This window comes from Castor canadensis, chromosome 11, assembly GCF_047511655.1.
Source record: "Castor canadensis chromosome 11, mCasCan1.hap1v2, whole genome shotgun sequence".
Lineage (NCBI taxonomy): Eukaryota > Metazoa > Chordata > Mammalia > Rodentia > Castoridae > Castor > Castor canadensis.
This window is the reverse complement of record NC_133396.1, coordinates 322,633-339,321: the sequence shown is the minus strand read 5'-3', so window position 1 is coordinate 339,321 and position 16,689 is coordinate 322,633. Positions and strand designations below refer to the sequence as shown.

The window sequence follows — 16,689 nt, the reverse complement described above, 5'->3', positions numbered from 1 at the left end:
TCACCTCTGATGTTTGTCAGTGTTTTCTCCTAGTCTGGCGTGTTCTCTCAACATCTTGCATGCTTGTTAAACAGGTGATGTGACATGATTGGCCTATAGTAAAGTCATCAGTCTTAATTGTGGATTTGGGTATGAGGCTGGCCCTAGGCAGAGTGAGCAGTTGAAAATCCACTGCATGGTCCACACGGAGAACTTGTACCCCAGGAGGTAACCTGCACAGCGCCAGGCTCACCAACTGCATGTCCTGTCCTCACGTGAATGGGTCACAGTGCCTCTCACCCTTTTCCTCCCACTCTGCTAGTTCTTCCTGTTCTGACTTCGTAGGACCTGGGTGGGTTAGTCACTGCTGAGGACAGTCCCCTGTGACACTCCATGCTTTATCTACCGCTGGTCCAGGGACTTAGGTGCCTGTGGTTTACCCTGTAAAGGCTGGGCAGGAGTCTGTCTGCCTGGCCAATTTCCTGGAAACAACATTGTCTCCTTGTTTTCTTGCTTGTCTTTTTTGCTCTTGTAAATTTCTCAGTTAGATTTATTATTTATTGATTTGTTTTTTTGGTTTATTTGAAACAGGGTCTCACTACATACCCAGTCTGGCCTCAAACTCGTGATCCTTCTGCCTCAACTCCCGAGTGCTCGGATGCCACCACACCTGGCTCTTGTGAATGTCTTTAACTGATTTCCAACATCTTCAGCTTTGAACACCATTTAAAAAAAATGGCTTTGTGTGTTTCGCTTTCTAGCAGTTGTTTTCTAGGAGTTTTGCACATTTGTGTCCTAAAAGTTACTCAGGTCAAGGCAAACTTGACCTGACCTGAGTCTATCTCCTGACTCACTGCTTCTCACTCCTCTGCTTGTTTCCACACTGATGGGTGGCTTTGTTCTGCCCTAACCTGCCTCCCTCCCTCTACCCCAAACTCCATGTCTTACTGTCCTGGACACCTGCAGAGGCCTCCTGGCTGCCAGCTCCATGGCTGGGTAAGACTTGACTCCCATCTGAGTTTTGTTCTGCTGCTCCGGGATCTGTCTGAAGTCTCATTAACACAACACCACCTCCCAGTCCACCTTCTCCTGCCCTTTGGAGGACACTTCTCTTGGTTGGCAAGGGCACTCCTCTTAGGGACAAGTGCATGTTGGGAACAGGCTTAGGGCTGCTTTGGCCAGGTTCAGGAGTGTCTTCCCCAAGGTCACCGCTAGGTGGTGGTGGAACTGGGACTAGTCTCAGGCTGCCTAGTCTCCATCTGCACCTTCTGTGAGGTGCTGGTCATCTGCCTACTTCTCTGTGGTCCTGTGTCTCACCACACCTCTTGTAGGCCCTAGCCTGGCTGTGTGAGGGTCTGCCTGTTGGTTGTACAGGGGTCCTGGTGCTGGGGAGGGGGCGCTGTTTCCCACAGCCCCTGGGAAAACCACATCTGCCTTGCTTTCTTCTCCTAGTTGTTTCGCCCGGCTCTGGTTTCTTGTCCTTGGCATTTTCCTGTGTTTTGGAGAGTGTTCGTATGTGCATATGGGCAGGTTGGCTGAAAAGATGAGGGGCAGCCCCAGCCCACTGTTCAGTGAAGAAAGCTAGGTTAGTGTGTGCTTTCTGATTGGAGGTGCATCTCCTGTCCACGTCTGGGCATTGCACCATCTCTATTGGCTCCTTGGGGCCTGCAAGGCTGTCCAGCCTTCTCTTACAAAATGTGTGTGGTTGATAAAACTTCTCGCCTGTGTGGTATATCTGAAAGTATTACTAAGTTGTGGGCTAGAGTGTAGCTTACTGGCAGAGCGCTTGCCTCACGTGTGCAAGGACCTGGGTTCAGTTCCCCAGCACTACACACACACACACACACACACACACACACACACACAACCCAGAAACCCCAAAGTAGGCCAGACTCTGTGGCTTATGTCTATGCTACTTGGGAGGATTTGAGGCCAGCCCAGGCAAAAGGTTAGTGAGACTCTATCTCAAAGAGCAAGGCAGGTGTGATGGTACACATCTGTAATCTGCTAGTCTGAGGCCTGCTTGGGTAAAAACAGGAGACCCTATTCAAACCCTAGTACTGCCAGACAAACAAAAAACCCCCAAAACCAAAAGTGAGGTTGTGGGCCAGGGCTATTTATGCTTTTAGTTTCCTGCGTCATGCGATACCTGTCCACAGAGCCTGCCCAGCAGGGCTCCACGGTCCTCTCAGACCCCGAGACAGGTTGTGGAGCTCTGCTTTCCTTTCCTGCACAAAGGCGCTGCTTCTTGCAGTCTCTGATGTCCTTATTGATTGGAAGACTTCACTTATTTTACAGAAGTCTACAGTGATACCAGTCGTAGATTTTTTTTTCTGGGTTTGTTGTTTGTCTTTTTAAAGAATTGCCTTTTGTTTTGTTTTTGGGACAGGGTCTTGCTAAGTAGTCCAGGCTGGCCTCAAACTCAGAATCCTCCTGCCTCAGCCTCCCAAGTGCTGGGATTACAGGCCTTTGCCATCACTCCTGGCTGCATTTTTTTTTATTGTACAAAATAATGGGTTTCATTATGGCATTTTCATACATAGATGATACACTTTCACCTTAGTTGTCTTGACTTTATTTTTGGTGTTTTTCCTGGCAGACATTTTCCTTGGGGTTTTGTGTTTGAATGTATTGGTTTCTTCTTTTAAGTTCTCCCACGTTGTTTCCAAGAGATGTAACTTTTATTTTTGCATTGAGGGTGGAACCCAGGCCATGAAGAATGCTAGGCAGGTGCTTACCCACTGAGGCACACCCAGAACTCTAACTTACTTTGAGGTATCACTAGCATTCCATGACCCATACCTCTGTGCATGTGCAGTTCAGCACATGCTGACACGTGCACGCCTGGGAACCCACCTTCATTGGGATGCCAAAACTGCTACCACCTCTGTAGGCCATGCTGCCCAATCCTGGGCACTGGCTTTGCCTTCACTGTAGACCAGCCATGCCCTTTACAGAACGCACAACAGGTATAGCCAGGACATCATATATTCTTTTCTGTCTGGGCTCCTTTTCTCAGAGTAGTGGCTTGTTATCCAGCTATGCTATAGGTGCCTGTGCATTGCTGGGTCTGTGCTGCTTTGTGGCTGAGCAGATCACCTGCCATCATATCTATCTGCAAGCAGTTAGGCTATTTTCAGTTTTTCACTGATGAATAAAACTTTAATAAAATTTAATTAGAAATCCTTACGTGGATGTAATTTTAATTAGTCTTAGACAAAGACTTCAAAGGGAATTTCTGTGAACTGTTTTGAATGTGGCAGTGTGATTTTTTGTGTTCCTACCAGAAATATAGGTTGTTCTGGTTCCCCCTCACTCTCACTGACACCTGGCATCTGTCAGTCTCCTAATACCCCACAGTTCTGCTGGGCTCAGTGGTTTGCATTTGATGTTGGACATCTTTTTACATGCTTATTGGCCTTTATTTGTCTTCTTTTGTGATGTTTCTTTACAAATGCAAGGCAGTTTTTTTATTTGGGTTTTGTCCTCTATATATTCTGATAAAAACTGTCATTTGTGTGTATTCCAAAGGCTCTTTTCCCCGTCAGTGGCTTCCCTTTTTCATTTTCTGAAATCCCTTTAACACCCTTATTGAAAGGTAATCGATGTATGTTATATGCACATAAAGTGTACAGCCATGAAAGCATCATATGCCAAGGAAGTGAACACATTCGTCAGCCCATGAGCTCTGCTTCTGTTAGTGTGGACTGGTTTGTATTTTCTGGATTTTTGTATAAATGAGGTAAAATAGCATTTTCTCATTTTTGTCTGATTTCTTTCACTTAGCACAATTGTTTTGAGATTCACTGTTTTTCCTTGTCCAAAGTCCATTCCTTTGGGCTGCAGAGTGTCCAGTACATGGATGGGCAGTCTACTCTGGCGCTTGCACCCCGAGGTCATGGTCACCCCCAGTCATGGCTGCCTCCAGTCATGGTCCAGAGGCATAGTGCTGCTGCACTGTATGCACAAATCTGTGTGGATGAGCACTTTCCCCCCTGGTAACTGTTAGGCAGGGAATGGCTGTGTCATCTGGTTAGTGTCTTTACTTTTGAAGAATTGGACAAACTGATTTTGAAAGTAACTGTGAGTTTTGTATTTTCTCGAGTAGTACGTGAGGGTTCTGGCTCCTCCACACCCTCACTACCTCTTCCTAGGCAGGCGCTCTACCACTTGGGCCACATAGTCCCCAGCCACCTCACCACCTCTTAATGTTGTCTCTTTCAGTGTGTTTATTGCCGGTTTCCCAGAGTATACCCAATCAATGATAGACCACCTGCTCACCATGAAAATTAACCACTGGGACGGGTAGGTTTTATGCTTTTGTGTTCCTCAGAAATTCTTTTTTTCCCTCAAAGGAGAGATTAAATTGAGTCTATGAGTTATGAGTATATTTTCTCACTATATTTGTCATACTTAAAAAAAATAACTTGTGAGAAGTAATGTAATTTCCTATGTCCATGCCTGGCATGCTGGTTAATGGTCTGTCTCCAGTTTCAGTTCTGGAGCTCTGGCCAGGTATGTTCAAGGTGTAATTATTCCCATGTAATGCTTCGTATCCTATGTAACAGGGAAGCTGCTGCCTGAGGACTGCCGTGGGTCAGGTGGCTGGAGCAGCCTCACCTCCTGGGCAGGAAAGGTGCAGCTCCCTCTGGCCTCCTTGATGTCACCCAGCAGGCTAGGGTGGCTGTTGCAGAATTATAGTAGCAGTTTTCAGGGTATCTTAGCATTTTATGGGCAGTTCAATGTGTGTCTCTAAAAAGGAAAGTGAGGTGTGTAACTCAGATCATAGGCACAAAATTAGTGTGTTGTGTTGCTGCTGCCTCTAGCATGCTGGTCAGCTGACACCCAGCTGCCTGGAGATGTGAGTGGCCTTGTCAGGATGTCAGTCCCGAGTCCCACTTTCAGAGTGGGTGCCACATGCAGGAAGCTCCTTCTGGCCTGTTGCGGAAGGCCTTCTAGCTTCTCCAGTAACTGAAGCCTTAAAATTATTTGTCTACAGCTGCCATACAGTAGACAGCAATGCTTGTGCAGTGTGTATAATGTATAATCTGGGTGGCTTTCTGGCATGGGGAGCCTCTCGCATGAGACCTCCTGCTGTCCATGAAGGCTGTCTGTGGCCACCTGCCAGAAAAGCCTTCCCTCCCTTTGTGCCACATCTGGGACACCAAAAGCTTTTGTTAGGAGCACAGGTCCTGTAAGGGAATACAGAAAGGGTTAGTTAACTTGTCGATCATACCAGCTTATTGGCCAATGTATTATTTAAAACCACAATTGTAAATATGTAGACTGTGAGTTACATTAAATGCTGGAGCTATTGAAGACTCCAGACCATTACTGTGTTGTCTGTTTCTTGTTGTAACTCCATCAGTTTCCCTTCCTGTGTTTTGAGTTGGGTCTGTTTTAAATGTTTGTGCATCTGTAATCTTTACATCTTCTTCTTCTTTTTTTTTTTTTCTCGTTATTGTTTTTTGGTGGGACTGGGGTTTGAACTCAGGGCTTTGCGCTTGCAAAGTAGGAGCTCTACTGCTTGAGCCATGCCTCCAGTCCTATATCTTCTTAATGTATTGAACCTTTGTTGTTATGAAATGTCCTCTTGATCTCAGATTAGGTTTCCCATCTTAACTCCATATTGAACCTGTTTGCACAGGCTGGTAGGCTTTTTCTTTAAAGGCCAGGTAGTAAATACCTTAAATCTCTGTCCCAGGTATTTTTTTTTCTTCAAACAACTGATAGAAATGTAGAACCATTCTTAGTTTAGGGCCTCGGGTTGGGTCTGGCCTGGCTGCAGATGGCCATCCACGTTGCAGCATGTGTCAGAGTTCTTTTCCATTTAAGGGTGAAGACTATTCCATTTATGCCTCTGCATCTTGCTCATCCATTCATCCACTGATGTGTCCTTGGGTTGCTTCTACTTTGTGGGTGTGATGAGTAATGCTACTATGAATGAGGGTGTGCAAATTTCTCTTTGCTGACAGCCCCCCCTACCCCTAGGACCATCCGAGAACTGTCGGCAAAGGCGCTGCACAACCTGGCCCCACGAGCGCCTGAATACAGTGCCACTCATGGTAGGTGTACATCCCACTGTCTCCACAGGCACCTTGCTCCAGTGCACATCTATGCACACCTGTGCACACTTGCACACTTGTGTACCCCTACATATATATAGCAGAAAGATGTCAGGAGTGCTGTCTTGCTGGTGACTGAAAATGATGTTCTGTGTCACTTGCTGAAGAACTAACTGGGCTTAGTCAGGGGTCAGAGAACAAGTCTGCTGGGTTTTAGGTGGTGCCAGGCACAGGCACCACCCACACAGCATCTCTAGGTCATGACGATGATTTTGGCAGCCTGTGCTAACATGGTGATATTTATCTTATTCTTGGTGTCCAGTTTGGCATCCTGCTTTCCCTTCTCTGAATGTTCTTTGCTCTGAGCACCAGAGGGAACTAGAGCATAGGTGCCCATGGGCCACATGTGGCCTTGACCTCCTGCCACTCCTTAGGCAGAGCTCCTACCTTCACCTAGTGACAGTGGTGCAAATGAGATCTTCTGTCCCCTTGCCCTGCCACCCGCCCATGTCTGGGTGCATGCACTGGTCTGGATGCTGCACCCCACCAAGGAGCAAGCTCTGCCCCACAGTGAGTGCACCTTCTGCATGGTGACATCCTCCTTCATGCTCGTGACCCTACAGAGGTGATGTCTGGGAGTGCATCTGAGTGGCGGGCTGTCTGACATGTCTGCCAACCTGTGTGCCACCATCTGTTGCAGTGCTTCCAGCCCTGCTGCCCATGACGCTGAGTCCGGATCTGCACGTGCGGCATGGGGCCATTCTCTCCTGTGCAGAGATTGTCCATGCCCTGTACAAGCTGGCAGCTCAGAGGGACAGGTAGGAGAGACTGTTTCATTCATGGTCTGTCTGGAGAGCCATGTAATTACGGTGATTTTGGATTTGGGAACAGCTCTTTTGTTCTCACTTTTGTTTCTCTGTAATAGTCGTGGTCTTTAGGTTCCTATGTTTTGTTTTGAGGTTTGTCAGTGGTTGGGACCACCCACCTTTCCTCAGCTAGGGGCACTGTTTGGCAGCTGTGAGGTGGCTATGCCGTCCTGCCACCCTGTTTCACCATGTCCCCAGGTGCTAAGTCACACAAAGAGAGCCAAGATGCCTTCTCTTAGGAGCCCTGAGCAGCTCACCTGTCTCGTATTCTTACCCATTTGTCATCTTAAGTAATTTAAAATACTCTAGGATGTAAGTTTGAAAGTTCCCCTCGAGCGTTTTCTCCATTGGCTGCTTTAGTAGAATCATAGCACAGCAGAAAGTGCAGGAGGCTCTGCAGGAGGCGTGTTCCAAGAGCTGCTTGATTCCTTTACTTTTCTGTCCAGTTGACTCCTCTCAAAAGTAAGGTCTCACTAACACACCATGGTGTCTGGCCTAGCCCTGGGAGTCTAGCTTGAGAAAAGGTGCCATTTGAGGCACTTCCTATTGTGTTAGGTTGCTTCCTGGGGCAGGTGACAGCAGGTGGGGATGTGAACCTCACTTGCACCCACCAACTCGAGGGAGCCTTGGTGTCTCCCACGGAATCAGGGTGACTTGGGTGCCTGTTGTTGATGGCCTCGCCCTCCTTGGTTGTGGGAAAGTCACATGGACAAGATGCAGAGTCCTCTCCTAGTTGGAACTCATGGGCCTGTGTCTCTCCCCAGCAGTGCATGTGGTGGCATGGCATGGCATGGTGCAGTGCTAGATACCGGGAACACACTTGAGACCCACATAGCACACTGCAGGCCCCCAGGTAAACATGCTCTGCCCCAGCGGGTCAGGCAGGACAGATGTCATTGTCTTGAGTAAAGTGGCTGTAGGTCAGAGATTTAAAGGAACCACCACTGTGACCCAGCACAGCTTTATCTGAAGTCAGAAAGGGGCTTGCCCTGCAGACACCTGCAGGACCAGCGGGGACAGATGTTCCAGAGTCGCCTGTTCCTCAGTGTGGGCCTGGGCTCTGACTTGGTATTTCTGACCCCAATGTTGTGTTTGACCTCCTGTAGGCCCGTCACGGACTACCTGGATGAGAAGGTGGTACAGAGCCTGAAGCAGATTCACCAGCAGGTTTGTGTGGCCCTCTTGAACATGGGGCCTGCTCCTTTTAGAGGCATGGCAGGGTCTGGGGTTGTCTGCCTGGGACCCAGTGGGGTTTCTGGGTGTGACTTGTAGTCACTCATGTGGTCCTCGGGCATATTAGGATGGGGAGTAGTAATAGACCTCCTGTGGCCAGAGTCGTCAATGTTACCCGCACTGCCCAGTGGGTTTCAGGGCTGTGTTGGTGCATTGGTTTCCCACTGTGGTGCCTGACAGTGCTCCTTGGATGGAAGGAAGGGACAGCCCAGGGGTTGTCTTGTCCCCTCTGTCCTGAACAGGTGTGTGCTTATGGAGGGAGGGAGTGGGGCACCCATGACATGAAGATCTTTGGTTTTCACCTGTGCACCTGTGAGTCTTTTGAGATTAAATCCAGAATTTTGTGTGCACATTTCTCTGGGGAGAAGTGTGCATTTTTCTGGGATTTTGAGATTCTCAAAGCCTGCTATGTCTCAAAAGAAGTTTAAGTATGAACTTCAGATCCTTTCAAAATCATTCCTAAGGAATTAAGTGGTTTTACTCTTTCTTGTCCCAAAGAGTTTTTTCATTTCCTTAAGATTTACTCTTTACATGGCATTGGGCCAGCCGTTCAGTCTCAGGTCCGTATCATAGTCATGCCTTCCTGACCTCATCACGGTGATTTGGTTAGTTTGCTTACATTTTTCACTTTGCAGCGGAGCCCGGCATCCTTGGGCAGCCTTGGAGGTGAGGGTGAGGCTGGAGGAGCCCAGTGTAGTTGCTGAGAGAACAGAGATGCAAGTCCTCTGAGCCAGGATTCCCTTTCTGTAAAATAAAGATAATAACAGGACCTCATTCTACATTTAAAGATTTAGTGGAATTTGGGGCAATGTGTAGATATTCAATAAACTCTAGCTGTAATGATGTTGCAGTGAAGTGCTTTTTAAAATTCTTTTGAAAACAGAGAAATATCTTAGACCTTTTTGGCACGATTAGTTTTCTGCCCAAGAGGCTATCTAGGAGGAGGTTAGGAATCGGACTCTGGGGCCAGGATGAAGATTAGTCTTGATCTTCCACCCTCTTCCTTCCTTTCTCTGAACCTTAGTTTCCCTTCTGAGATAGCCCACCTGAAGAACATGACCAAGGCCTGACAGAGAGTGAGGTGTGCCTCTTTCCTGGGTCCTCCTGGTTGGCTGTCTGGCCACTGGGCCTGGAAGTGCTCAGCTCTGCCATCCCGTCACCATTCTTGTGTTGAGAATTGTCAATGTTATGTGCATGCTGTGTTACTTAAAGTCCAAATCACTGAGATTGCTAACTTGTGATTCTTTATTTTCAGCTTCATGATCGTCATCTCTACAGGTAAGCCTGCCGGAGTGAAATGTTCTCATGTGCTGTGTGGCATGGGAGTGTGTGCTGTTAGAAGTCCCTGGGCCAACACTGCACTCTGAGAAGCCCACCTGCTGGCTCATCTTCATCCCTCCACACTTAAAATCATGTTCTCTTTGTTTAAGGAAGTGCAGCTATCACTTAGCTGAGCGTTCAGAGGTGTGAGGGTCTCACCTCTTTGGTATCTTCAGGCTTTGTGTTGCCCCTTGGTTCAGGGTGTGGTTAATGGTTTTGTGGCTGTGGACAGTGTGTCCCCCAAGATACAGGGCAGGCATCCCTGGAGCTTCCTCCTGCTCTAGCCCCTCACATGCTCTGCCTCTGCAGCCATGCCTGTCCTAGGGTTCTGTGGGATCATCTCAGGCCATCTGGGCCTGGCTGTTCCACCGAGCATGCTTCTGAGGCTCACCCATGTTGTGTGTTGCTGATCTGTTCTTTTTGCTGCTGTGTGGCACCTGTGGTGTGAGCGTTGTAGCATGTGACCCCTCACCTGCTCGGTGTGCTAGGGCTGTGTTGGGCAGAGCTGCTGTGAAGGCACCAGGGGTGTCTTGGTGCACTCGAGCACCTGTTTTCTTGGTACAGGTGAGAGATAGTTTTCTGAGTCATGCGGCACATGTGAGTCTAAGATAGACTCCTCTAGAAGGGCCCTTATTGTTCACCCATGACCCTCTGCCCATGTCCTGACCTGCATTTGGTGTGCTCAGCATCACACCCGAGCCATTTTTTTTTGGTCGTACTGGGGTTTGAACTCAGGGTCTCACTAGGTAGGTGCTGTACCACTTGAGCCACTCCAGCCCTTTTTTGTATTGGATATTTTTGAGATAGAGTCTCTTGACTCTGGCTGGCTTCAAACTGTGATCGTCCTGCTCTCTGCCTCCTAAGTAGCTAAGATTGTGGGTGTGACCTTCTGGTGCCTGGCAACCTGAGCCATTTTTGTGGTGTATTTGTTGCATTTCCCCAGCACCTGCATATGCAGAGTGTCTTTGTATGTGGACAAGGCATTGTTCTGTCTTTGTTGGTGCAGTGACATTCGGACCTTTAGCTCATTAGAAACTTGATCATCTATCTGTCAGAGCTCCCAGGTATTTAGATTGAGGTCTTTGGCACATGGGATTTACTCTGTGTTTTTTCCCACTCTGGTTGGCTGCTTCATGCTCTTCGTGGCTTTTTGCCATGTCTTGTTGAGGGGAGGTGAGCATCGTGCTGTTTTGCACTCTTCAATGGCTAAGCCTTCCTTCCTGCCTCAGCAGGACAGACCCTTGGTGAGTGGGCAGTATAGGTGGTGGGCTCCTTTGTCACAGTTACTTGTCCCATGGCCTTGAGCATTTTTGCCCAGTGAGGTCTTTTGAAACCTTTCTTTTCCTGTTGCTGAACCCTGCCTGGATTTGAGTAAAAGTTTTTTGACTTTTAAGTGGCATGATTAAAAAAAAAAAACAAAACAGATTTGGAGAGTGATGGTACTTGGGGGACCTTGCTCTTGGGCTGAGGTGGCGGAGCTGTGATGAATCTTGTGGTGGCAGAGGGGCTTCTTACTCAGCCTTGGGGCAAGAGCCTGGGTGCCCTGTGTGGGTTACGGTAACTCAGTGTGGTTGCTTATGCCTGTGTTCTGCAGTCAGAGCATGTTTCTGAATGACATCTGGGATCAAAATTCCCAGCAAGGTAAACAGTAGTGAGAGACTTGGGAAAGATGGGTGAGCTCAGGCTGCTTCTCCAGATTTAGTTCATTCATTGTTCTCAGCCCAACAATGGCAAAGCAGAAAGGGGGGGGGTGGTCTTTTATCTCACTGTGCTGTCCTGTAGGTTAATTAAATTTGTAGACTAGCAACTTGCATATAATAAAGTGTCAGTTTTAAGTGTGAAGTTTGACAAGCTTTTCCCAGTGCATGTAGCCATGTAACTACCATGCTGATGGTGATTTGGGACATTTTTCTACCATGTTGACCCTAACTCCACTCCTGCCCTTACAGTCAGTGCCCCCTAGTCCTACATCACAGATCTGCTTCCTGCCTCTGTAGTTTTAAATTTTTCCTCTGTACTTTTTAACCTGCTGTTGATTGCATTTGATGCAATTTTTCTTTTCAGATTTATGTTTTTAAATTTTTCTGGAAGTTCCCTTTATATCTTTTTTATATTTTGTTTCTTTCCTCATCCTGCTTATGTTTTCCTCCACCTTTTCGGACAGTGGAGGCTATGATAGCTGTTTTAATGACCTGTATGCTGACGTCATCACTTGGACATTTCATTGTGGTCACATTTTCCTAGTAGTTCTGAGTAGCTAGATTCATACTTTCTGAAATTGACATTTCATAGACTGGATTATGTTATTTTTCTTTTAATAGCATTGGCTCCTTTCCTTCTGGTGCTGTTTGGATCCTTGGCCTTGGTGGGTGGGTTTAAAACAGCATTAGCCCCTTGCTGACACAGCCCCTGAGGATTTTTTCTTTTTTTTTTTTTTAGGTACTAGGTACTAGGGTTTGACTCAGGCCTTACACTTGCTAGGCAGGCACTCTACCACTTGGGCCACTCCACCAGCCTTTTTTTGTATTGGGGTATTTTCAAAATAGAGTCTTGTGCAGCCCTTGGACTGCAGTCCTCCTGGTCTCTGCCTCCCAAGTAGCTAGGATTACAGGTGTGAGCCACCAGCAACACCACTTACCGCCCCCCTCCCCCCCCCCCGCCCAAGATCTTGCCAGGTGGCTTTTGTGGCCAGGTGGGCTCTGAGGGGTGCCTTACCTTCTCCTCAGCCACAGATTGCCAGATTGCCCCACCCTACTCCTTTGCTGTAGTCTCCATCCACTTTGCCTTGCCCACTGTCCATCTTGATGACTTGGTGTAAGGACAGCTGGGCTCCCTTGGAACTTCACTCATGCTCTGTACCATGGAATTTTCCCTAGCATTCTGCAGGCACTGGGGGGCCTTGGTCTAGAGCTGTCTCCCAGGATCTGCTCCAGGGTTTTCTGTACTTTGTCCAGTTTTCTGGTTGTTTAAGGCAGCATTGCATCTCCTGTCAGGGAGCAGTGCCAGGTGCGGGGCAGGTGGTGGCAGCAGGGCAGGCAGTGATTCCTGTCTGGTTTGCTGACAGATGTTAGTCGGCTGCACCTTTGGCCCATGGGATGGGCATCTTTGTGAAGTGAGGTTGAGTAGCACGTAGGGTTCATTGTTACACAGGATGGACTTAGTGTGTGAGGGCCAAGCATCTGTGAAAGCTAAAGGATGGGAGGTCACTAGAGGATGGTCTTTTCATGGCTTTTAAGAAAAAGTACTTCAGTGACAAATTCACCTCATTAACATTTTAATGCATTTTGGTACCTGAAGTTATATCTGTTGCCTGGTGGGAGTGTTTGATGTTGTTTTATGTAGTAGGAGATTTTAACTCAGAATGTTCTCATTGTTTTTTTAGGGGCCTGGGAGGAGAGCTCATGAGACAAGCAGGTAGGTCTGAGGGCAGAGGCCCCAGCCCTTCTCCTGACCATGGGGGATTATTGTCCTGAGATGTTCACATTACTCCTTTACTGTTGGCCTTACACAGTGACAGGTGGCTGTGGTTTCTTCTAGTTGGAGGTCCTGCACCATGCCTTGTTCTCTCACACCTACTCCTGTGTGTCTGACCACTCCAGTTCTCAGCTCCTGGGCTTTGCTTTGTTTCAGCAGCTGCAGGGCTGACTGGCAATGGGGTGGACGTGGTGCACTAGGGAAGCTGACTGTAAGTCTCTTCCTCTTTGACGAAGTATTTAAGGTGAATGTAATGGAGAGCAGACAGTGGTTTTTCTTAAATGTCTGCAGGGAATGCGCAGGATGCCACCATGTGTCTAGATTTCTTGCAGCCTGTTCAGCTGAACCTGCTACAAAACCCGGGCACTCACTGGCTTATCTGGGGACATGCTCCACATGCCCTGGTCAGTCCTGGCCCACAGGTGCATGGAGAGCTACCCAGGTGGAGGTGGTGAGTAGGTGTGTCCACAGGGCGCTGGCTTGGCTCATGTTGGGGTTTTTTGGAACTGTCAATGCCCTCTTCAAGTTGTTCTGCAGGCCTGGATGGCAACCCCAGGTGGGCTGTGCTCACCCTGGCTGAGGGTTGATAACTTGGAGGCTGGATGGGAGGGTTTTAGGCCCTACACTCAGAGGGCAGGCCGTTCAGCATGTGGAGACTGTGCTCCCACAGGCAGGCCTCTGCACGTCCTTTCATCTTGGTGTCCTCCCTGTGGTGGGCAGTGGTGGGAAGCATCTGGAGCACAGGTTGGGTGGGACAGAGCATGGACACAGTTGGCCTTGCAGGACCTGGGTGGAGAGATGGCCCAGTCCAGGGCTAGAGAATGGAGGGCTCCTAGGACAGATCTGAAAAGTGGCACCTTGGACAGGCATCTTGACTTGGTACTTTCGTTGTCAGCTGGCTGGCACTTGCCATCTGGGAGCAGGCAGGGGGTGATGGTACCTGTGCGGGGGCACAGAGAGTCTAGCAGGGCATGCCTGTGTGCTCCATGATGCCTGTGCTGAGTACAATGGAAAGGTCATTAGCTAAGGAAAGCCAGAGTTGAACTGTCCTGAGTGACCTGTCAGAAACAGGACATGCTTGTGTCTTTCTACAGTGTCAGAATTTATTGAATAACAACAAATTTATAAACTACAGCAACTTTGTTGGTGTTAATTCGCTTAGTACTACTTAAATCACTTGATAGCCTAAGCTGTTGACAACACAATTTATTTATTCCAGTCTTATTACTCATATTAGCTCTCGGGTCACACATAACACTTCACACAGTAACAATAATTAGGAAAGGGTTACAGAGGCTGCAAGGTTCAGAGGGTTGCGCAGATAAAGAGCTGGCGTAGATGCCGGCAAAGATCTGTAGGGACCAGGTGAGAAGTTCTAGGAACTGTGGGCACAGAGTGTTTTAAAGTGCAGAGTTGTCAAATGCAGGTCTGGATGGCAGGCCCTTTCCACTGTCAGTTTGACAGTGTGTCAGGCAAGGGAAACTGAGCTCGAGCTGGAGTCCAGGACAGAGGCACAGGTCCTTCGCTTTGGCAATTTTCCTAGATAAGGCTCATGATGAGTGACCTGGTGACAAGGTCAATATGCTGCCACATCTCAGTCTTTTACAGTCCCAGGTAAGGGGGTTACAGCTGATGCAATTCATGTGTCTGAGGTTTCTGATATGATTTGATATATTGCAGATATAACTGTTGGGACAAATAAGTTATTTACTGGTTTGTACTCATGTGCTGACAGATGATGGTTGCTTATCTGTATAAACAAGATGAAGAATCATTTTATTTTTGTTTTTATACTTAAAATGGAAGAGCTGAGGTCAAAACTATTGCTTTATAACATGGAGTATGTCAAGGCTAGGCACAGCATGAAAACTCCTGTTCTGTACAACACAGAGTAACAGAGTAGGTGTGACCTGCTATCCTCATGAACCCTGTGGTGCCTGTATAGGTGCCATTCAGGAACATAGGAGCTGTATACTGGGAGTGATGCACTGAGAAGCCCCCTTACCTGTCCTACAGCACATGGGCCTGGGAGAGGCTCATGACAGACCACACCCAGCTGAGCCCAGCCCTTCTGCAGCTCAGAATCCATTTGGGGGAGGGAAAACTCAGGTTAGGAGGAGGTAGCAGGAGAAGCTGAATGGAAATGAAGCCACCAGAACCCGAGTCCATTCCACACACTGCTCACTACGGCTTCTCAGGTGTGGGTGGCAGGACCTGGCACCCATCAGGGGTTTAGTACAGCAAACAAGTTACTTTATCTTCTGCGGTACTGCTCACGGACATAAGGAAGGAAGCATACAGCACATCTTAGATAAATTGTTAAAATAAAAGACTCATTTTAGCTCTCCGGACATTCCCAATGAAATGGCCAACCCTGGAAATCGGAGGGCTGTTCCCCTGACATTGCCCTTCAAGTGATGTGGATGGCTTGTCTAGTGTGTAGTGACCTTGCCATGCGTAGCCTTCTCAGTGGGACAGTGTGCTGGTGAGGAATTTACAAGAGCCATTATTAAGCCTGTGTACAGACTTGCAGAGATAGCCAGTCCTAGTGCAGAGGAGCAGCCTCTGGTTCCTCAGGGTTCTAGGCACCACAGCTGAGATGCTAGCACTCTCTGATGTCCTGTGTTCCCAGTTATGCCTCCTACCCTGCCCCCCAGGGGCACTTGGGCCATTTCCTTTCAGGTGTGGAGGGGCTCCTCTGCTGAGAGGCCACTTGCCTTTCCCTTAAATGCATCAGTTAGTTCAGGGTTCCGGGGCTGACAATGTAGATGGAAAACAAGCACCAGGCTCTGCCAGCTGACTTGTGCAGTGCTGGACCCACAGTTGGGCTTCTGGTCCTCACCAAGATGTAGGTAGAGTTTGGACTGTGACTTTTCCCAGTTACCTACCAGTTAGCTCCTATGACTAAATGCGTATGTTCCTTCCTGATTTTGTCTGCCTTTAAAAATCTCTTAGGTGGGGGGCTAAGACATTAGCCTTGTCTGTTACTTTGTAAAAAATCTCATTTTGAAACACATATAGACCACAGGAAGTTGTAAAATTAGAAGTAGAGCCCTGGGCATCTTAGGTGCAGCTTCCCCAGTGGTGGCCTCTTGCATGGAGCACACTATCATACTATGCCAGCCAGGATTAGACAGCAGTGCCATTCTGCCACCTAGCCTCAGGGCCACCCAGCTTCACCAGTTTTCACCATGTACGGCTGGGCTCTGGTTGTGTCTATTTGTGTGACTCACACCAATGTCGGTTTGCACACCCACCACCCTCAGAGATGTAGCTACTCCTACTTACCCCTCCCCTGTCCCCGGCAGTCACTGTTCCGCTCGGCCTCTATAGTGGTCTCATTTTGAGAATGTTCTGTAAGTAGAATCTTCTGTGCTTTTGAGGTAGCATTTTCATAAACACAATGCCTGCAATCTGGGTAGGTGGCTCACATATTCACTCCTTTCTGTCCCCTTGTCTGGTTTTTCCAGAGTTTAACCATTCACCCATTAGAGGATGTTGGACCATGCCCAGCTTTTGCTGTTATGAGTCAGGCTGCCAATAATATTTGTGTACACTGTTTGTGTGAACACCCTTTTCCTTTCACCTTCCTTCCTCTGTCTGTTGCCAGTTCACATGTCTCGTTAGAAACTGCCAAAGCATTTCCACTCACATCACACAAGCAGTGAGTGAGAGTGGCACCCCTGTATCCTTGCCAGCATTTGGCGTTGTTGCTGTTGTTAATTTTAGCCATTCTAACGCACACACAGTGA

At 48.1% G+C, this 16,689-nt stretch overlaps 1 protein-coding gene across 1 annotated transcript in view; it reads left to right on the top strand.

Moving 5' to 3' along the window:
* Positions 1 to 16,689, top strand: part of Tbcd (tubulin folding cofactor D) — a 147,113-nt gene that overhangs the window by 103,315 nt on the left and 27,109 nt on the right. Inside the window, exons 18-23 of the mRNA XM_074044806.1 lie at positions 4,204 to 4,284; positions 5,971 to 6,044; positions 6,745 to 6,862; positions 8,017 to 8,077; positions 9,399 to 9,421; positions 12,846 to 12,877. Of these exons, the coding sequence (XP_073900907.1) occupies positions 4,204 to 4,284; positions 5,971 to 6,044; positions 6,745 to 6,862; positions 8,017 to 8,077; positions 9,399 to 9,421; positions 12,846 to 12,877 (389 nt within the window). The remainder of the gene's footprint in view (positions 1 to 4,203; positions 4,285 to 5,970; positions 6,045 to 6,744; positions 6,863 to 8,016; positions 8,078 to 9,398; positions 9,422 to 12,845; positions 12,878 to 16,689) is intronic.